This window comes from Leuresthes tenuis, unplaced genomic scaffold (genome assembly GCF_036924035.1).
Source record: "Leuresthes tenuis unplaced genomic scaffold, fLeuTen1.0.hap1 SCAF_11, whole genome shotgun sequence".
Lineage (NCBI taxonomy): Eukaryota > Metazoa > Chordata > Actinopteri > Atheriniformes > Atherinopsidae > Leuresthes > Leuresthes tenuis.
In genome coordinates this window covers 12030908-12053703 of record NW_027325365.1, presented here as the reverse complement: position 1 = coordinate 12053703, position 22796 = coordinate 12030908, and the positions used below count along the sequence as shown (strand labels likewise).

At 39.0% G+C, this 22796-nt stretch overlaps 1 protein-coding gene across 1 annotated transcript in view; it reads right to left on the bottom strand.

Annotated features, from left to right (window-relative positions):
* Positions 1–1813: 1813 nt before the first annotated feature.
* Positions 1814–22796, bottom strand: part of drp2 (dystrophin related protein 2) — an 84464-nt gene continuing 63481 nt past the window's right edge. Inside the window, exons 15-23 of the mRNA XM_072395439.1 lie at positions 21953–22064; positions 21041–21177; positions 19476–19541; positions 11678–11743; positions 7747–7893; positions 5187–5439; positions 4058–4175; positions 3835–3921; positions 1814–3402 (exon numbers count right to left, since the gene is read on the bottom strand). Of these exons, the coding sequence (XP_072251540.1) occupies positions 3383–3402; positions 3835–3921; positions 4058–4175; positions 5187–5439; positions 7747–7893; positions 11678–11743; positions 19476–19541; positions 21041–21177; positions 21953–22064 (1006 nt within the window). The 3' untranslated portion in view covers positions 1814–3382. The remainder of the gene's footprint in view (positions 3403–3834; positions 3922–4057; positions 4176–5186; positions 5440–7746; positions 7894–11677; positions 11744–19475; positions 19542–21040; positions 21178–21952; positions 22065–22796) is intronic.

The following is a 22796-nucleotide window of genomic DNA, read 5'->3' as shown; positions in this document are numbered from 1 at the left end:
GAGAGCCTTTATCTTCAATCACACAGCTTCAGTAATGCCACTGTGTTAGTGTGAGTGTGAAGGGGGGTAACATAGGGCGCCTACAGCAGAATAGAAGTTTGTTCATGGATCAGACGTCAGATGATCAAAGAGTTGAGACTCATTGTGTGTCTGAATCATCAGTGCAGGGATGCGGGGAATGGTAACGTAACTATCATATAGCCAGTTCTTGTATACATATTGATCAACCATCTTTATATGATCTTGTAATAAGCATGAAAGAAGTTGACATATTAGGAACATCTCCCCTTCTCTTTCACAAGCTGTCACTGCTACATAATTTTGCAGGAATATGGAGACACTGTGCGTAACGGGTAATCATCATTGTGTAATGGGAAGTGTAAATACCCATAGATAAATGACTATGAATAAACACTGCTTGTCATGGCTTTATATTTATTTTCTTTAGTCTCCCATGAGCTGAGCTGTTTGTTTTTGTTCTGACTTGTGAGTGCTCAGACAAAATAAATTCTCAAGCGATGCTGATGCACAGATAGAATCCATTATCAATAGTGACTACCTTCAGCAGCAAAATGGTGACAGGCGTCAGTGGAGGTGAAAGTGGAAAAACTGAAGCTTTTTTTTTGGGGAACAAGGCACCCTCTCTTGCTTCCCTTAAGGCTATTAGCATTTGTAATATGAACGGCACATCAACCATCTATCTCACAAACCGGTGCAACTGCGTCCTTGGAATTAGTTCCCTTAGCAACAGTGTTAACACTAACAGGCAGCAAGTGCTGAGGAGGATGGTGTCAAACGTGAGTGTTGTGTGCCTGGAGCAGGAGTCCATAATGAGTACAGCACATGGGTTTCAAACTCATATATATATATATGAGGTCAGACATCCTTTTTTTCCAGTTAAGGGTGAATTCTTTGAGCGTATCTCTCTGTTGTTTCTGTTAGAATTAGGTGGTTTGAGTACAGAGGAATAATCAAAGCCAGAGCTTCATTGTTTTGGGCAAATTCTAGCCCTGCTTCATGAAATTTCACTGTGGCAGGCACATCGAAGTGGATCTCTCCAGCCTTCAAGCAATAAACGCATTTTTTTTTTGTTTGATTATTTTTTATTTTTGTTTTCCTACACGTCTTTCAAATCTTTACTCCCCCCAAGCATGGCCAGCATCATGGGTCCGCTCAGCGTCCTATTTTACTCGTTTCAACTCATGGATGTTCCGGAACTTTCTACTCGTTCCGTCACCTCCGATCAACCACAGGCCTGTCAAGGTACTCACAAACACCGAGACAGAGACACAAACATCTGATGGTACCTCCTTCCCTGAATGTAAAAGTTGATGAAAAAAGAAAGTTCAGAAAAACGTACTTTTGTCCTATATGTATTCAGTTTGATTTTAAGGCATTGATGGACTGTGCTATGTTTCGAACAAAAGTCACTGTATGACCCTTATAAGGTGAGGCCAAACCCACAACACATCCGTTGCTAAGACTCAGGGGTGCAACTACCTACTTTCTGAGGGGTATGCAGACATGACTGGCGCCCCCCATTTATAACAATTCAATAATAAGTTCACAATATAAGATTACTGTAATAAGGTTACAGTAATCAGATTACAGTAATGAGGTTAGAGTAATCAAATTACTGTAATAATGTCACAGTAATCAGATTACAGTAAAAAAGTTACTGTAATTAGATTACAGTAATCAGATTACTGTAGTCAGATTACTGTAATCAAAGTACTCATATTACAGTAATCAGATTACTCAGATAACTGTAATCAGGTTACTGTAATCAGGTTACTGTAATCAGGTTACAATAATCAGATTACAGTAATAATGTTATAGTAATCAGATTACAGTAATAAGGTTACAATGACTTTCGATTATGTAGTCGTGTAGCGCGAGTGTTTTGTGTGATGAGGGGGTGTGAAGGGGGAGGGGGTGCCTCTGTTATTGATCATATCATTTACACATATAGAAAAGCTGTTAAAAAAACAAAATGGCTACTCAAAATTATTTTCCTTCTAGTGCAGTGCCCCTATGCGCCGCATATAGTACTTTTTGCGCCACTGCGAAGGCTGAAAGCAATTACGTAAGCATTAGCAAGGGAAATGACACATGCTGAGCCAATAGCTATCGTTCCTTTAAAATCATCATGGAATGAAGGTATTATTATGGATGATGACGGTAAGGGATTGTGTTATGTTTGTGAGCTTTATTCACCCCCTGGAGAGTCTGGAATTGGCCTAGCAGAGAGCAGGAGGGCTTCAGCCTGGAGCTCCTTCTGTCTATTGCTTTGCACACAGCAGGAGAACAATAAGATCCCAGGGTGGAGGCATGCATGCTGATATTTATCGGCATCCATTTCTTCAACAAAACACAATTCCAGTGACAATACAAACAGGCTTGAAAGTGGGAACTTGTCTCATTCCTTCTAGAGATCAACTGAATTTTCATTTTTACCAAAGTGTGAGGAGTGCGTGCCTCTGTGATGCAGCACAATCTGTTATTGATCAGACAAGGGGAGATTTGGGTATTTGTGCATAATTCACAAAGAATGGGCTGTAAATAGAAAGTATGTATAGCAGCATACGTGTGTGTTTGTGCATGTGAAGGGTTCACTCAGGAGAGGCGAGCATAAGTACGACAAGCAGTTTGAGAAGATTAACGGAACACGATGTGTGCATACAGAGATGCTGTGCTAGCGGGCACTTTGGCTGTCTTAAATAAATCATGGATTTAACTGATGATGCATCATTCTCACAAAATAAATAAACTCTTGTGGGTGCTGTCAACTCCAATTTGCACCAAGTAGCCACATGAAATCTGTCATCCAAGCCTTGATCCAAAGACTCAAAACTAAAAAATAACAACCATGATAAAACATTCAAGGAGAGGGAAAACACAAACACCGAAGACACCAGCATTTTGACACAACAAGGGAAAACCCTTCCTTTTTATGCTGCATTTTTGTAAAGTTCTTCTTATGGAAGGTCCAATTTGTGCTCTGGACTGATATAAAGCTTCACACCTCTGAAAGACTACACAGATACTGGTAAGCACAGTGTCTTGGCTGAGCTTTTTTTTCTCACTTTTGGCTCTCCCTGCTCTGCTGCTAACAATAGTTTCCTTTGGCTGGTTAACATGGTGTTACTGAAGTTATGAAGCACAGCCTGGCCAAAAGGACATCAACGCGAGCCTTCAGCAGTCTGCATGAAAAAGGCTTTTAGTGCACGGAGTTTGAGAGGAGGGTTAGCTCTGAGGATCATAGCTGCTGCAGTGGTCACAGGGCCCAGTGTGTGGTGGCCTGACCTCAGCCACCTGGAGTTCCTCCCCCTTTCAGGCATCCTTTCAGGCCTTCATTCTGCTCCTCTAGGCCCACTCAGGATTAGATGTGTGAGGTGGTGCCTGAAATTAGGAAATAGAAGAAATGGGGGAAAAAGGACAAGTGCTTTCAAATTTAGAAACACAAGCAAAAGACTAAGAACATTTGTTTGGCTACAACTAAGCAGACTATAATTATGATAATCCCTTTTTTTTGTTCAAGTTACAAGCTTTGGATTGCCAAGCAAATTACATTTTAAATGCAGTGGGACAGCTTATTGAGACTGTGACAATGATGCTCTCCGTCTTTCTGTGCTACAGTCCATGTGTCACTCTTATCTTCCTCCCTCTCTCTGCCATTTAATCTCCCTGTATCTCCCCCCAAATATTGATCTGTAGCAGTACATATTTGCTCTCCTCTCCATCTCTCACATTCCCGAGGGCCATCGAGGAGGAAAGTCTGTGAAGTGTGACGTGCTGGAGCAGCACCGAACCGTGCAGCCACAAAGAACTCACCCGGTTCTGAAGGGAAGACATTTCTCAGCTGCTCAATGACCTCCTGGAGTTGCAGCACCGTATCCTGCTCATGATCCAGATAATCTCCTGACACACACGCACAGAAGGTTTCACCCCATCATGAATGGTTAATACAAGGATGTGAAGAGGGGGTGTTTAGTTACACATTTAATATACATGCATGTGTCAAAACCACATCTACGCCTGGCTGCATGTCACTGACCTGCTGCTTCAGTGTCAGTAGTCTCCCTGCTGGCCGGCTCCCCGTGGTGACCCCCTCTAGACACAGGTGAGGACAGTGTTGACGGTTCTGATCCATTGGCCTCGGAATCATCTTTGGGCTGTTTTTAGAGAAGATTTATGATCATTCAGTTCCAATAACTGCCCGTATCCATCATGTTTCAGACGTTAGAGTCATTGAGCTTTTCGCGGGGTAATGAATATGATGTCTAATGGCAATCAGCCAGCACTCCTCAAATGGTACCTTTGAGCAGAACAATTAATAAAAGCAATTTTTTAATAAAGGCTGCAACAGATCTCTGTGATTTGTGTTTTAATATGCAGATGAAAAGAAAGGGAATCACACCGTGCACAGCAGCACTGCAGATAAACTCTGACAAAGATGGAAGAAGGCTTCAGATCACAATCAAAGATGCATAATGTAACATAGTATCTTCTATATTGTTTTTAGCAACACTGTAGAACTACTCTAGAGTCATTTCAGTGGCTGTAGTGAGTCAGAGGTGTCTGCAGAGACCGGTACAGATTCATACATTTCATAGAGATTCAAAAGATTTTATTTTCTGAGGAAAGGAAGCTGTGCTTTGTTCCAGCAAGGAAAGAACTCAAATAGCATTTTTTCTTTACACAAGAGTATAGTATGGACCACCACCCCCCCAACTCTCTGTTCTATTCAGTCTCAGTTTCCAAGTCACAGACTTAAAGACACAGCTGTCCTTCTTTCTCAGTCTCTTTGTCGTCTTCATCCCTTTGCTTTCTCCTCATTCGGTGACCTGAATGTGCAGTTTAGTTACTCCAGGTGTTAATAATTTACACCTTGTCATAAACATGGCTATATATGTCAGCTTTCACTCTCCTGGCCTTCTCTTTGTTTCACCTCTCTTTTATACTGCTGAACATCCTTTAAAGTGTGGTCCAGTGTGTTCCACTTAATCTTTCTATACAGTACTTCTTTGTGTTCCCGGGTGACTATACTTGTTGATAATAAAAGTATGCAAAAGTTCTCTCTGCAATCTAGTGGATTAGAAGCAGACACAAAAACAGAATCTGTAAAAAACATAGCGAAGTAAACCTCCTCATCACCTTGCCATTCTCAGTGTGCAGCACTCTACCTGTAGCAGAAGCTCTCTGAGCCTGCGCAGCTGGGACTCCAGCTGCTTGTTGTGGTCCTCCAGGATTTGCATGCGGGTCTCCAGGCGTGTCTTGTGTTGCCGGAGGACCCGGGCCTCGGCCAGGAGCTCTTCATCTTGCTGCCCTCCTGCTGTGGGTGACCCCAGGCAGCCCTCTCCAGCTTCAGTCAGCATGGGAACCGAAGTTGCTTCTTCATGTTTCCACTTGAGCCGTCTGTACTCGCCTTGAAGCACCCTGAAGACCCACAGTGGAGGATAGGTGGAAGGAATATTAAAGCCAACGTCGTAGGTGCAGAAAACAAAACACAGAAATGTAACTACACATCATTTATGTGGCCATGAATTATTCAATAAGAATAATTTAATTTCATCTGCAAATATCAACACATTACACAGTACACTGTACAGCAAGGTGCTAATGTGTTGTTGACAGATAACCTCATGAACAGTAATCACCTTCATATTTTAGAACAGCTATTATAATCAGCATCTCGCATCTCTTTTGTTAATTTGACATTATGCTGTGCTATGAGGAGATGCACTGGTTGATTTGGCTTCTGGAAAGTCACCACTCTGAGCATGCTTGTTCAAAGGTAGAAGTTGTTTTAAACTTCTGTCTACATCAAAGAAATGAATCGAAACCTCTTTGATGCTTTCTGGACGATGCATGATGACATTTTACAATTGCTTTATTTCACTGTGTTTGCTTCTTGCTAAAGTGTCTTTTACAGAAAACACCATCATTATTTTGTGTGTTTAATGTTTGAAAATAAACACACGAAAGCTTATATAGCATTGGACACCTATTCTTGAGAAAGTCTTTCTTATTTCATCAGGTAAATATCATACCACATTTTGCATGCATTCTAACCGGATTATTACAACCAGAGAGGCCCCAAACTGTTGGATATCTGAAATCCAATTTCATGCAATGACAAACCATTTTTTTCTTCAAAACTTCAACAATGTGTCTTCTGAGTATTCAAGCTGTTACAGAGTTGTTAAAAGAAGAGATGATGCAACACAGTGGTAAACATGGCCCTAACAGCTGAAACACTGAAAATGTGCATCATTTCTTTTTCTTCCAAAATGCAATATAACTATTCAGTTTCAACATTTGTCTTTATACTGGTTTCATTTGAATAAGATGATAAGCAATGGGTTGTATAGTTTAATTTACATGTGTCCCCACAGATATGGAGCTTTTTCTTCTTGTTGAACATGTTTTACAAATGGGGACTCTGGAAAAGAACTAACTCATCTGTCTCTGTAGAAGATTTGAAAACATCAGTTCAAAATTAAATCTGATTTTCACTGCACAATAATTGCATATCGTTACAATATCAATAGAAATTTAGAAAAAAAACAATATTGTGTTAGACTAATTGATCTTTGTTTCACGAGTTCTTTTTGCAATTGAATTATACTCAAAATTTGTATAAAAAGCAATAAGCATTCAATAATGTTGAGGTTTTTTGTTAGCAAGTATCAAATCATGATTTCATATGTGTATTATTGATATTGCATACTATTGATATTATGATATTGTCACAACAGCTGTATAAGAATATCTGTAGTTACAAAATGTCATAAAGCTTTGTTTTTAGATGCTTGCATTCATTTGTTGTTCAACAACAAGCCACAAGAACACCACAGAAAAAAAAGGACGCTAACAGCGGCCAAGATTGTCATTATTAGGGACAAAAGAGCAGATTATCAGGAGACATAGAAATAAAAAACTAGGTCAAGGTTTCAGACACCTTAAGGGCACAAATGTATGCGGCATGTAGCTGCATTTTGCCAAGGGTCCGGAAAGGTCACAGGCAAAGTGGAGATGAAAATTATTCATATGAATCATTCGCATTAAAAAAAGCCTGTGGTAACCAATTAAGTGGACAGGAGGCAACAAATTTCCTTCATTTATGGAAAATGTTTGAGCCTCGAGCAAATAACTTGAAATTCAAACATCTTATGTTTCAGACATACTTTGAACTTGTATTGAACCAACTATGATGAGTTCTTCATTTCTCCTCTGCAGGATATAGACTAACTGTCAAACATGAAACATGATTCACAAGCAGTTTCATGATATCACACTAGTTTACAGACTTAACTACCGGCTAAGCATTAAGAAAATGTTTCTTTTTTTCCCCCAGAAGACTGTTCAAACGGATTTAGAGGGTGAGCGTGTTTACTCTCAGCAGGAGGTTTTTCAAATGGCAGCAGGCATACTGAGAAGTGTGTAAAATCTCTAGATGAACACATACAAGATGCCATGCTTGTCTGCATCCCTCCCTAAATCAAACGTTGATGTACCTGCTGTGAGCTTTAGCTCGAATTTTGATCTACACCTCAATCAAATGTATAAGCAAACAAACTTCTGAATGCTTTTAGTTTTCGGATGTGATGGAGATAGTTTTTAATGTATGCAGTAGCAACATTGTTAACTGATGTTGCACAAAGATTTTTTTACATGAAAAAAAGTTACCAGATTCAATGGTTAATTTGTTACTTTTTCCCACTTTTTTTCCTGGCTACAGACCTGTTCTCGTTCTCCAGGCGGGCCAGGGTCCGTTGAAGCTGGTCCTTGTCCTGATGCTCCAGGTGAGCTAGCAGCATATGCTGCCCACAGGGTGAGTCATGGTCCAGGGCTGGGCTGGAGTGACGCAGGAGGTACTGATCTTCATCCCTGAGTCCCCCACACAGGAGACAGCACACTGAGCCACCAGCACACAGCCACCAGCAGCACAAAGCACAGCCACAGCATGGCAGAACAGAAAAGCCAACACAAGACGAGCAGGACGAGGACAGGTGTTACAGGATGAGACATATCGAAACAAGACAGGACACAGCAGGAATGGGATACGGTGACACTGCCAGGTTCACATTCCAAATACTAAATGCTGTGTAATAAACTTGGCTCACCAGACCATTAACCCACTTGTGATTATTGAATCTGGAGGGGGCATTTTCAGCTGTAACACAATACACTGCCAAAAATAATAAACACTTGTTTGACACTGGAATAAAAACGCTAATGTGGAGATGTATGATAGCAGACCGCAGGCTGTTTCAACATTAAATGGATTCTTGAATGTTTAGCAATTATTTTAATGGAAAGACACTTGTTTGTCCATTTCTCTGAGGCAATAATACCTTTGCCTACATAGAAAAAATATTTTATTGGTATAAAGTTAAAAGGATGTTATAGGCTTAGTATTTTAATGCCAAATTATATGTCACTGTGGTGATAATGAGCCTTGTTAAGATAAAATCCAACTTACATGAAGCATCCTTTCAGATACAATAAAATCAGTTATTAAAGAGGGCCCACTTCAGCAAGAATGCATTGACTAGTATTCTACAGTAAGTTTTTGAACATCTTATATTGTTGGCAAATAATTTTCTTCCTGTTCAAAAGATATTTGAGATCAATTTTAAACAGGGACTCAAACTATTTACTGCATATCTTATTCAAAGAGTCAGCGAGCTGCTTTTTCATTTTGAATATAATTAGAGAAACATGAAAAACTTTAGTCAATTTTCTTACAAGAGTGAAAGAAAAAAAATAATTAAAGAATTAAATTAAAGATGAAACAACCTTTTGCAAGATTTGTGTGTTTTTTTTACTTTGCATAATTTCAGAGTAAAATAAATTAAAGGAACACCATGAAAAAGCTTAGACACCCAATAGATTTGAGCTCTGACTACTTTCTACATTGTTAATTAAACATTTAGCTTGTTAAGGCTTTGGTTTATTCACATTCCCGAACACAGACTCTTGAAACCTTGTCCTTAAAATCAACTGCCATGGGCTCCATACACGTGCCTAGCACAATAATAAAATATTTGACATTCACAAAGCATGAAAAGGCTAAAGGAAGATAATGAAGCTTGTGTGGGTGTCTTCGGATTGTAATGTAATTAAGAAACAGCAGTTAACAAGCTGAGGTCTGAAAGAGCAAACAAAAACTCTTTTTTACTGTGAAGGAGTGTGAGTAATAACACAATATACAACCGCTTCCTTCAACAAGGAATCATCAGTAAAAAATCTTCCATGTGTTGTGGGCGTAAGATTCAGCATCATGAGTGTGCAAATAAAGATCCAAAAAAGTAATTTTGGGAACAATGGTGCTCTGCACTGCTAAAGCTAAAATACACATTTTAGGCCATATTGAGCAGAAACTAGACGGAAAAAGATGACAAATTACATTCTGTTAAGCTCAGTCAACAGATTGATATTTGCTCGTGCTGCCACCAGTGGAGCGAGGAATGTTTCACTTGCAGAAGAAAGATCACTTATCCTGCTAGATTGTCAGATCGCTAATGTCAGCACATTTTATAAGCATACATCACTACGTCAGTAAAAATGCAGAGTATAACAGAGCTTCAACGCACCTCAAAATCTACATTGGACGACCTCAGTGTGGCACTTGCTGAAGGTTTTGCTGTGGATCTTTAAGTTCTTCAAACTAAACTTCAAAAGTCTGTGGGTAGATCTCAAAAGAACCGTGCATGCAAGACAGCCCGAGAATCTCACGGAACAAGAAGTCTTTTGCAAGAGGAAGAATGAAAGTCCCCCAAACAAGAACTGAAAGACTGTTATCTGTCTGTAAAAAGTGTTTATAAGCTGTGATACTTGCTGAAGGGGAGTGTTTCTAAGATCTGAACATGCAGGGTTGCTGATCTTTTGCTTGAGGCCAGTTTCCTTTTCTGTTACTCTGTCAAGCTGTAAACTGGAAAAGGTGGGAATAAGAATGAACTTGCTTTAAAAACACAAAACAAAAATAGGTGTTTCATCTTTCAATTCTTGCCTTTTCAGCAAATGGGCCATCTAATTATGAAGGAATATCTGCAGTTTCCAACCAAATCAGCAGACAATATAGATAAAACCCCAAATCATAAAAAGATTAGGATGGTATGGAAAATGCATACATTTGAAAAAAGGAAGTGATTCTTGCATTTACTTCAACATTTACTCATTGTAGAATGTATCAACCTAAGCTGTTTAATCTCTTTTATCTCGTCCATTACGCTTCATTTGTTAATGGGTCAGCTTTAGCTCAGAAGGTTGAGTTGAACTGAACCCCCGGTTAATCGTGCAAATATTAGTTCTGAATGAACAGATACTGATACCACCAAAGAGATCTGCAGCTTAGTTTAAACTCACAACTCAATTTAAACTCAATTTTACTCAATCAATTTCAGCAAAAATTCCAAACATATTGTAAAGTCACAGCTGAAACAAAAACAGTTATGTTAATTCTTATATTATCATTATGTTATTTTTGACTGACAGCTCATTGACTTAAGGTTTAAATAATTTTCCTGTGGGCTACTTGACAATAAGTATAGTGAACTCTGAGCAACATATACAGGTGGAGGGTGAAGGCTGTGCACACAGACCGCATGGTTCAGAACAGAAAACAGTATGATGCCAAGCAAAACACCAGCTGGAGGCACAGATAGCACAGCAGCATGTACAGTGCCATGCAGCTCAAGAAAAGGTGGGCATTCACAGACAGCGAAAAGGTTTGCAGAATAGGAGCAACTGGACACAGGAGCACAAGAGGACAAGAGCGGTGTCCAACACTGCTACTCATACAGGGTAGAGGTGGAATGTCATGCATACAAACACACCCAGAAGCAGAAGTATACACAGATATACATGCAAATACCAAAATACAAAATGCTATATACTCTGTGTAAATATATGGGTAGATACAAATATTTGTGATAAAGATCCATCCAAGCATCACTCAAGCAGCATGCACATGGCAACAAAGATTTTGAGAGCAGGCTTGGTAAGCACAGATGTCAGTGTCAAAAACTGTTGTGCTGTCACAAAGTATTATAATTTTATCTCAGCCTGAAAACTAGCTCTTTATGTGGTGTCAATCACAGCCTTCTCTCAGAGCACAAACACATTAAAACTCATCTGAAAAGAAATAATGGGCACGCTTCACAATGCACACACGGAGAAACACACCTGGAGAGCTAACAACATTTTGTTGACCAAATAACTGGACCATTTTGTGCTGTGCTGCTGGTTGTGTAGCCTCGACTTTAAAGTGCAACAAAAAAGGAAAACCATCTCACAGGATGGAATGTTTGACAGCTTCTTTCACATCAAAACATCCTAATTCCTGTCATTGCTGTACCTCCTCAGCCAGCTTCCACAGAGATAAACACACTTTGTATACTATCTCCTAACAGCCATAGACCTTAATCGCAGCAGGCATGTGGATGATGAAGGGGGAGTATATGCACGCTGCTCTCTGTGGGTCATTCTCATTATGTGGCTGATTATTTATGTGATTACCCAATCGTTTTTTAACACTCAAACATGCATGTACAAGCCTGAGCGCACACATAAACACAGAAACAGTCAATGTCTCAGGGGGAAAGAATACACACATAAAGCACTAGTTGTAGTCAGGGGGGTTGTTGTGTGGGGGTGGTAGCATACTCACAGGCTTTCATCAGGAGACAGGCTATCCGTGAAGAATGAACAATTCTGGCTCTCCATTTCTGCCAATCTGTACATTTACACATACATGCAAAGGACACCATGTCAAACATACACACACATTCCAGCATATATACAAACAGAGGAGAAACACAGGAGAGTAGGTGAGTCAAAACAAATGTAATAGAAAACCAAAAGTCATCAATAGCATCGCACACCTGGGAAATATGTTACCACAAAGCTTATTATACAGCAAACAATCCCAACAGTTCAGCTTTTAGGTAGCATGGATAAGACCTCCCAACTTCCAGTAACTGTAGCTGTCCAGAAACAAGACTGAAATTCTGATAGGCAGAAATTCTTCTTGGCTTAGAGTACAATCTATAAAATGCCCACAAGGAGAGAGGATAAAACTGTACTGTACACGGTCTGTCAGCACACAGGAAATAAAAAGCCTTTTAGAAATGTGCTGCTGTCGGACAGCAGCTGTAGTGAGAGCCTGCGAGGAGGCAAGGCGGCTGACTGGTTTCTCAGGACCAAGGACAGCGCTTCCAGCTGTGCAGAGTTGACTGACAGTGGGCAGCTGAGATCTGCTGTTGTAAGTGTGCTTCATTAGAAAAGTCCAGGTTTCTTAACTTCTGATGACGTAGATAAGAAAACTCAGATAAAGTCAGATCAATGTGGAAAAGTGACAACATTTTAGAAAGTTAAATTCTTTTTTTAAAAAATGCTGAGGAAATTCAGACATTTGTCTCAAAACTCCATTAACATATAATTATTACAAATGTGGAAAAAGACAGCAAACAAGGTATTTCTAAATTGTAGAGTTATCATTTATCATCCACATAGCAAAATACCCTCCTGGTATACCGCTTATATCATGGTGACACTTATTTAGGAGATGCCAGAAGTTCCAGATTGGACCTCTAACTGAAATTTTCCAAGAATAATGAGATGAACAAACGAAGGGCCAATTTAGTTGTACTGCTGATGTTAAAAAATTATGTGTATCTTAAAGCACTTGCATTTCTGGAGTTACCACTGTAGACTCTCCTCTCTGTTTTGAACTATGTTTCAACTATTATTTTACGGCTTTTGTAAAATTTTAAACTAAAAAAAGGGCAATTGAGTTGAGGCTCAGTGCCATAATTCATTAATCACATCAGCAGAGTTAGGATCCATACCATCATTTTTTCTTAAGAATCTCTTAGTTAAAGATACTGAGCTCCCGTTGATTGTTATGGCCACAGAGCTTGCATGGTACTTTGTTGCTGTTTGTGTCTATTTATTAGATTTTGTATCTTTTTGGGGATGTAATTTTGTTGTTACATGGCTAATGTACTAATTTATCAATTACGGTAAGTAGAATCTGCTGTCGTTACTGCCTGCTTTTCTAGTAATTTCCAATGATTATTTAATTTTTGTGCATTTGTGTGTGTAGCCATATTACAGTCATTACTACCAAGATCACAGGTTTTGGCTAATTCAAAGCAATGCATAAAACAACATAATAAATAGTAGATGCAATAGCTCCAAATGTAACTTCAAAAATGCAAAGAAAAAATACTTTCTTCATCTGTATCTGGATCTGGATCCTCTGCAAACATGAATAAACTCCACTTGGATGCGTATGGTCAAATTCTAAGCAGATGTACTCTTTAAATGGTTGCATGAAAGGGAAAGGGTTAGTCAGAAATTTTAATTAAATCACAGCAGCACATGATCAGAGTGTAGGTTTCTCCCTCAAGCATGTTAATTAACCATCATAGAGAACCAACCCACTGATGCAGATGTAAACACACATGTGCGACATGAAAGCAGTCTCAAGCCTTTGCAGCAGTATCCCTTGTACACAGCAACACACTCCATGCTGCATCATCTTTTGCAGAGTGTTATCAGCCAAAGGAGTGAGTGATGTATAGGCTGTTTGGAACGTCCATGCTACATCCCATTTCTTTCCATTTTCCAATAAGACCATAACACTGAGAAACTTGGGATTCATCCACGTCCTGTAACAGCAGCCCGGGCCTGTGAACCTAACTGCTCGTAATTCAATCTGTGACACTATTCATCAGAAAGACTCAGCAGACCTCGAGACTCAGTCAGGGACAGCAGCAAATGAGTAAGGAAAGGCCAGAAGTAATAGAAAATAGTAATCTGTGTGGGAGTGGGTGTGCACAGATGTGTGTTCAGCTCCTTGAATGAATGAATGTAAATGGATGTGAAAGGAAATAAGAAACAGGAAAGACAGAGGAAGAGGGTTAGGGGGAAAAAATCCTACCTGAGCTCAGAGAGATTTTTTATTATCTTCTTCTTATCTATCCTCTACGAAATGTCAAAGCAGTTGTGATGATGAAAGGAATGAAGTCCTCCATCGATGTAGATTAAGGGGGCAAAAGATACAGATGGAAAGGGCAAAAGACGCAGAGGCTGTCTGTGTTTGACATGACAAGTAATTCGACTTTTCCAACAGCGAACATCAAATAACCCATCTCCTTTGAGATGACTGAAGACTACTTAAAATTCCAAAACAAGCTTTCAGAATATTGCAATTTGAATGGTCTTATAGGAAAGTAGACCTCTGTATCTTCAAATTTAATCAAATCTAACTGCTGACAAAGGACTCAACCCATTCTTCCAACGTAATGTAGAAATGAGACCATATTGATGTTAAATATCTCAGTACACCTCTCTATGTCCATCATCACATTCACATGTTGCACATCCTGATACGTCACTCATCATGATGACAATATCAGAGATATTTTTTCTATTTTTGCAGTTTAGTATAAAAAAACATTGGAAAATTAAATTAAACGCTGCAGAGCAATAAAAAAAAAAACAAGGATGGCCAACATCAAAGCCATAAAGACATTGTAAAGTCTTTTGAATAAATTAAATTGAAATCTAGTAACTGCTATTTTCCACGTTTGTCCTGTAGGCATAACCTGCTAACTTCCATGTCTTGTTTATGTGCTTGAGACAAGCGGCTGTGTTGAATCCTGCCAACAGTTGAGCTTTCTGCTAACCTTAGACAAATGCTGTGGATGTGGTTCATTCAGTTCCATATAGGGTATGGTGCAAATACATATAACCACACTTGTGTGGTGGGCGGGGCTCAGGGTAACAAGATGAGAGAAGATGCTTGTGTTTTCAAATTCTACTGCAGCTTAAATCCAACAGATTATCAAATTCACTCCTAATTTACAGAAGGGCACCTTGACACACATGTACAGACACACATTCTCTAGTATTAATATGTCCACCCATGGGAAGAATTTGAAACACACTGAGCCGTCAGTGATGATAACTAGTATTTTGATATCAGCTTGACTTTCCATTAGTGTTCAAAGTGAGTGGTGAGTGAGTTATGACCAAGACTGAGAATGAATTCAAATAAGAAATGTGATACCATCCGTCTTTTCATCTGTTAGCTGACAGGCAAGAAAGAAAGAAAGAAAGAAAGAAAGAAAGAAAGAAAGAAAGAAAGAAAGAAAGAAAGAAAGAAAGAAAGAAAGAAAGAAAGAAAGAAAGAAAGAAAGAAAGAAAGAAAGAAAGAAAGAAAGAAAGAAAGAAAGAAAGAAAGAAAGAAAGAAAGAAAGAAAGAAAGAAAGAAAGAAAGAAAGAAAGAAAGAAAGAAAGAAAGAAAGAAAGGTGCTCTTCACACAGTCATAGAGCAGGTGGAATACCATATCACAGACTGTCTTTTTCAATTATGACGGTGCTTAGATCCCGTTAGTAAATGAGTGTGCTCACACGGTTTGCCTATTTTTGGTATGATTAAATGTGCAGCTGTTCACATCAATTTAGAACCACTGTAATTATTTTATAAACCAGATGAATGGATCTCCAGTCTTTGAACTAAACAATGATAATATTAAGAACAGTCCCATACAAATTTCTTCCAGTCACGTAAACACACATGAACAGTGTGGTATAAAGCATTTATTACATCTATTTATAATACAATACAATACAAAAGACAAAAACAGTTAATCAATTAAGTCTAATAAAGTAGAAGTGTGTATGAAGTGTGACAGCTTTCTGGGCCTAAGTGACATCAATAAGATGCACTGGTTGACATGTGGGTAGATGGGTGATGTAGTTTATTCAGACATAACGTCATGTATATAATCCTGCTGGCAGAAATACCTTCTACAAACCAAATCCAAAACTATATTTTCAAAGTCTGTTTTTGATAAGTTAAGGTGTCATTGAGAAATAACCCTTTTGCAGATAAACTGACAAAGTCAGCTGTCCAAACAGTGGTGGCCACTGATTGAAATTAAGATGAGATGAAGCACGTCAAGTCTGAACTTCATGGCTCCATGGATCAGAATTAGTGGGATCTATCTTGATGTCTATTGACAGTTAGTTTTTAGGTTTTCAAAGGAGTGTTCTGAATCAGTTATACGCACCCTTACCACGTTCATGTAATAATGATTGACAGTAAGTGCGACAAATTACAGTGCTCCATCACTGTCAAGACGTTGTATGGTTCCTCAGTTATGCAGTCAAATGAGAGATGTTACAGTGATATATGATAGATTTTGACAATCACTTTGCTCTTAGCAACCACTGATAAGATGGATGGGATCCTTGCATTTTCCTGACCTCTGCGCTCTCTAAGCTGTGAAGGAAAAGTGTAGTTTCAGAATGTCAGTGCAGTCTGCTTTCAGTGAAAGTTCTCTTCTGAAATGTCAGTCTGTCAGGTCAGTTTCATAACTTTAAGTTTTAGTGTGACTGATGTGGACATATTCATAAGCTTTACATAAGCAAATGTGCTAAAACAGCTCTAGTATATGCAGGAACGGCTGGTATACTTGGGCTAACAGGGCTCAGCCCTCCCTACATTATTCAATAAAAATGAGAATATAATATATAAATAATTCAATAAAAACTTTAAACAAATTGTTTTTTAATTTTTGATCAGAGGCGGAGCAAAATCTGAACTGAAACCCATGAAATCGGTGAAAACGGGCTAATTATCTACAGCCCAAGCAACTCAGTTACACTTGACTTTTCTTCAACATTTGAGTGACAGGTTGCAAGTAACGCCCCCTCCATTTGTGGTTTATTTGGGCTAAATCTGTACAGCCCAAAGCCAGAAGATTTGGGCCAATCACAGACGCCTCTACTTGATGGGAGTTGTGCACGCACGCTTGTGTGTGTGTGTGTGTGTGTGTGTAGGGCGAAACTTTGACAATGGCAGGCATCGGCGTTAACGAAGTGGATTATTTACTTTACTTCTTTAAGTTACTTTATTTACTTTATTATTTCCTTAGGAGAAAAAGTTCAGGTGAAAAAAGTAACGGCACATCATCCAAAGGATATCCAAATTACTCAGAAAGAAAAGCGCCAAAATCGTAGCTTTTGTGTAACTTGTTTTGAGAGAAAGGACTGGCTAACGGCAAGCCTAACTAAAAAGTCACAAGTCTGTTTCCCGTGCTTACTTTTCGGAGGAGACACAGCTTGGACCGAGCAAGAAGTTGTAGATCTGAAACATCTGTCTGAGAAAATCAGGAAACATGAATGCAGCACGACTCACATCAGGAATGGCGTAAAGCTGTCAATACTGGGTAAAGTGAACATCGCCTGTCAACTTGATGAGGGCCACCGCATAGGCTATAGTTGAAACCAATTTTTTAGCACAAGTCTGAGTTGACCTTTTTTTAAAACCTTGTATGGTGTGAAAGTATGTGTATTTACAGAGAGATGGGTAGATGGTATATTTTCCATCAGTGCATTCTTCTAAATAGTGTTTTGGTGGTTTGTTGAAAAGGCCCATGCTGTTGTGATAGTTTAAACTTACATTCTAACAGGACACATTTTATGTTGAAATACAACTACTTGGATTTTATAATACATTAACCCACCCATTCAATGTCACCACAAGCCGTCAAACCCCGAGTATATGGTAAAGGGGGTAAAGAAAATGGAGAATGTGCTGAACTGAAAGTATTTGAGATAAACATACCCATAACATTTTAATATTATATCCATGTCATTACATTCTGAATGGTTGCATAAAAAAGAAGATTTTTACTGTAAAAACTGATAGAGGTGGCATAATCGGCTGTATCCACGGTTGCAACTCATGATTATTTTCAGTAATTAGCTGATTATGTTTTGAACGTTTGCCTTGTAAATAAACTTGAAATAGTTTAAGAGTTCAGTGTGACCCAATCACAAACACTTAGATTTCATTTGTCTGCAGATTGAACATGGACTTTTTTAGGCTACAGATCTTTTTCTTTTAGACATAGTCTCATCGGGACTCATGTGTTTAACTGACAAAAGTAATCAAAACACACGCTACAAAAAGTTACAGACGCTGAATGGTTCATAAAAACATAAAGAACTCATCAAAGTTATTCCCTCACATATCAGCTCTATAAACTATAGAACTATAACAATATAAGTGTTGTTTATTTGACCAATGTTTGTTTTTGTCAGTAGTTCCTTGTACTGTACTGATGGCCAATTCAACAACAATTGGGAGATCAGAATTTTTAACTTCTAACTGGTAAATGAATCTTTAAAACAACAGCTAAATCAGATTACCTTGTCGGGTCATAAAACATTAAACAAAGAAATGGAGTTTATTTCTTCTGTTAAGTGAACTATATAGTTAATTATATAAAGATTTGATGTTTCTAGAAAAGCAAAAAGCAAGAGCAAAAGAGGTTTTAACGTCACACATCCAAGGTACAGCGAATGCAACATCATCTGAAGGTGAGGTCAATATTTTACATTTTGGAACACAACTTGGAAATTACAGCAAAAGATGTTTCATAGTATGCAAGACTGTTCCTGAGTGGCCACTTTATTTTTCTTTATACTTGTGTTTCTTTCCTCTACTTAACTGCAGCTAGAATAAATGTATTAAGGTTGAGATTTTCAAACTAGCATGACTCATGAAGTGTTTTTTTTGGGAGGAAACTGTAGCATAATGACCAACTTTTAGTGAATGTATGAGGATGTAACTGAAAATATATTGCGATCTGAGAATAAAAGGCTAGAATAGAGAGCAAGAAGCAAAATAAACGTGTAGAAGGGAGACAATAGAAGAGTGGCATCAAAAATAAAGAGAAAAGAAGGCAAACAGAGAACAGGTGAAAGGGGGGAAAAGGGTAAACAGGAGGGGTAAAAAGGACAATTGTGCTTCCTCTCTCATTTGTGTGTGTTGCTTTTGTTTTGGCAGGGTGTAAAGTGTGTAAGAGCCTCAGGGAGGCTAATACACAATGCCACATTTACCAGCACACGAGCACACACTCATTCGTGTACTGCAGGCTCATTGGAAAGGGATGTATGCATCCAGCTCTGCACTGTGGGCAGGGACGCCAGGCCTGTGCCCTGTTTATAACCTGTCAGACAGACACTAATCCACAGCGACAGCTCCCAGGTGACCAATGGGCTCACTGCCCTAGCAAGTGACAAGCCGCTAGGCACGATGAACCTCGCTAACCTCGATACACTAACATGCACACATGACCACAACTGCTATCCTTGTGTGTGCAGAGTGTGTTTGTGTGGGGAGTAAGAGTGAAGCAAACTGCTGGGCAGTGAAGCTTCTAGCCTGGCCAGAATATAGTGCACAATGCAGCCAAATCAATACCACAATCAGCACTTTGCAAAGACTAAAGGGTGAGGGAGCAGCAAAAGTAGGAGGGAGAAGAGGTAGAAGTGGCATGGAGGGAATATAAAAAAGAAGAGAGATCATTTAGTGAGGGGAAAGTGAAAGGGGAAGACTGTTGTTCAGTAATTATTTGATGTATTGCTCAGCCCTTTAAGGCACATACCTGCTGGCAAAATGTTCAATCCTGCTGTGCGTGTCTGCATGGGGGAGCCTGGGTGACGAGCACGGTCTGGGAAGAAAAGGAGCCAAAGTAAATACTTGACAGACGCTACAAAAAAAAAGAACAAAAACACAGATTTAAAATTTAAACTTTACTAACATGCCTCCTGAAACAGTTTAAAACTTTTATAATACAGTCATGGAGTGTTGGGTGTTAGTGGGTTAAAGTTTACAACGAGTGAGGTTTCAACCATAAGTTCTGGACAACCTTGAGACAACAGCCATCCGTGTCTCAAATGAAAATAACGCAGGCTGTCTTGGCACAAGCTGAAAATTTTCACATTCATGTCTTGGGTTGTTATAAAAAAAGGTGAAAAGAGCTATAAGAGTTCAAGTGACATTGCACTGTGCTAATGTGTTCGGCACATCCTGACTTCTCCTTGACTTGAGCTTCAGTTAACACTTCTGTCTGCTGAGCACGTAGCTCAAACCACTGTAAATTTAAAATTAATCTAAAAGCTAAGTAGTGTCGTCATAATAGCATAAGTAGAATGAATGTAGCATTTGTTGTGCTCAATTTTTGTAGCAACTGAGCAGCACAAACAGGTTCAGTTTCATCTGTATCACTTATTCTTATTGTAATTTGCTGTTCAATGTACAGTTTTGATTTGGGAATATTTGTAACTGTCCATTTCAAATGTCATTCTTGGCTTAAGGTTAAAGATACTTGAAGTATTCTGTCTCGTCTCTTATAAATAGAGCATGAGACTTGTCATATTAGCCATACGGTTGTGGGGCATTTGCTGACTGAATCTGGTTAAAGCTTCAAAAATAGTGATTACCTTTTTCTTTTTAAAAAGATGCTCAATACTGCCCCACCATAACAAAAAGCTTTTAATATAACCATATATAATATAATGTACTCTGGACCTCACTCAAGGGCCTGCTTTAGTTCCCTTTATTTTTTTGGATATTGGTTTGACCCTAATGTTGATGGAATGGAAGTCTTTATTAATGTATTTGAGGTTATAAAAGGTACCTATAACAGTGACGTAACCAGGCATAACTGATAAACACACTCATGTTAAATAATCCTGACTACTGTGGTTGCCTGAGGCTCTAACTCATGACAATCCAATAAAGTGTTTCTGCATCCACTTGCACACAAGTCCTGTGTCCATCTGTACCAGTCTGCGAGGTTACACTTGGTCCCTCAATGGCAGACCATGCCCATGCACGGGAGGCTTTGGCACTGCTAAACCAAATGAATAGGACCGTGTGCACGGTGAGTATCTGCAGAGTCCTGATCGGCTCGTGAAAACCCCAAACAGGACACTGGCCTCACTGCTCTTGTTTTTCCCTACAAGACTCGTCTGTTCAATGTGCCTGAGTCAGACTGAGGTCACAAGACTAAGGTTATGTCAACACTGAACACAGAACCATCCCTTTAAGTCAGCATGAGTCAGCATTATGATTAGCATACAACAGCAGGGGTATTAACAGGAGTAACTAAGAGACAGATGACAGAAGAGCACACACAAAAAGAAGCCTATGTGTTGTGGGACTCACGTCTCTGAGCTCTCAGCTTCCAGCACAGATTGCACTGGCAGGTAACCTCTCTGTGGATGCTTTGTGAAGTACTGCTTTGACCTGAACTTGTTCTTCAGAGTCTTGGCAAAGTCCCTCATCTTCTCCCCTGAGGTTGTCTGCAGTTACCGGGGTTGGTGGGTGGAGGAGGGGTGATGAGGAGAGGTTGGAGCACAGGGCATGAATGGATGGAAGATAAATTGCACAGCTTTAGAAATCTTGGAAATGTTGCTTACCCCAAGAATTAGCTCATGAAAAATGCATAAACTACATTGTATTTACTAACTTTTCCCTCTGTCTGTACTTGTTTCTATTCCTGTTACCCTCTTTTTCTAAAGTTACCCTTTCTGTTGTTAAAATCTTTCCTCCTCTCTGTATTTCTGGCCCAATATTTCGTGCTCTCTCACTCGGTAGAAATCTAATTGTGCTTGCCTCCCTAGATGCTGGGAAAAAATATACTTTGCCACTAAATATATATATAAATTATAGTAAAATAGTGCACACTGTACAGAATAATTGATAACTGTAACTGATTAAAGATTCTGGCACTATCTCAGAACACCATAGCTCTCCATTAGAAGAAAGTTAACTTTGTGAACTAGTTTAAGATTAAGGTTTTGTTGATGTTTTGTGCTCCAAACATCACTTTAAATGTACAATGATTGGGCCAAAAACAATATTACTGCTGATTGGTACTCATATGCATACTATAGAGCTGAATGAGATGATAGAGAATTTATAGTGGATTAGACCCCCAATCCACGTTTGGCAGCAGGAATCAAGAGTTCCGAGTATGTATTCCACTTTTCACTGCAGCCAAGATTTGTCTTTCCCTAGAGGCTTAAATTTGTATTCAGGTAAAGCGCCACATACACCACATAATGCTTTTCTTACTGGGGTGTAGTACTCCATGATGGGGTAATGCAGCTTCTTTCCCTTGGTGGTGCGGCCGGTTAGAAAACATGTCTGGCAGATGTCCACATTGAACTGCTTCAAGCTGCGATACCTGTCAAGATCAATACAACAGAGAGGCTCAAGTGATGTTTGCAAGAGATCTGGATTGAGTAGAGTGTGTTTGTTCGAAGCACTTGTCTTACTCGTGTTGCAGGGAAATAAATTGGTTTAAACACTGAAGGGACTTAACTTCCTTTGTAATTCAAGGAAAATTTAAGATTTAGGTAAAATGGTCCAATTTAGGTAAGAATGTCCAATAAAGTGCTTGAAACACACTTTTTTCCAAAGTATGCATGAATTCAATTCTGAACATATTATTTCTTAGGTATACTGGATATGTGTGTAAACAATGTACATGAGATCAGAAAAATCACAGAATAACTTGAGGATAATACATTAATGTTACTGCATACACTGAGGTATGCACACCTGCTCCTCTTATTATTATATGCTGTAAAGTAGAGCCAGCACTTCTCCAACAAGCATTTGTCTAGTGAACAGTGAGTTTTATAGTATATATCTAATAAAACCAGAAAACAGCAGATGTATTTGTTTCTATTGCCCACTTTTGAAATAATGTTCAAGTAATTACAGCACAAGTATGGCATATTTCTGACCACTTTTATGGAGCCATGGACAGTTTCTCATTAATTTGATGAAAGGAGTAAAACTGCAGTTTGGGAAAACATTGGAAACATCTTTAAAACTGGACAAATTATTTCCTCATTGCCATCAAGCAAGAATCAGTACCTGCTTGTGACTAGATTTCTGCACTAAGATCACT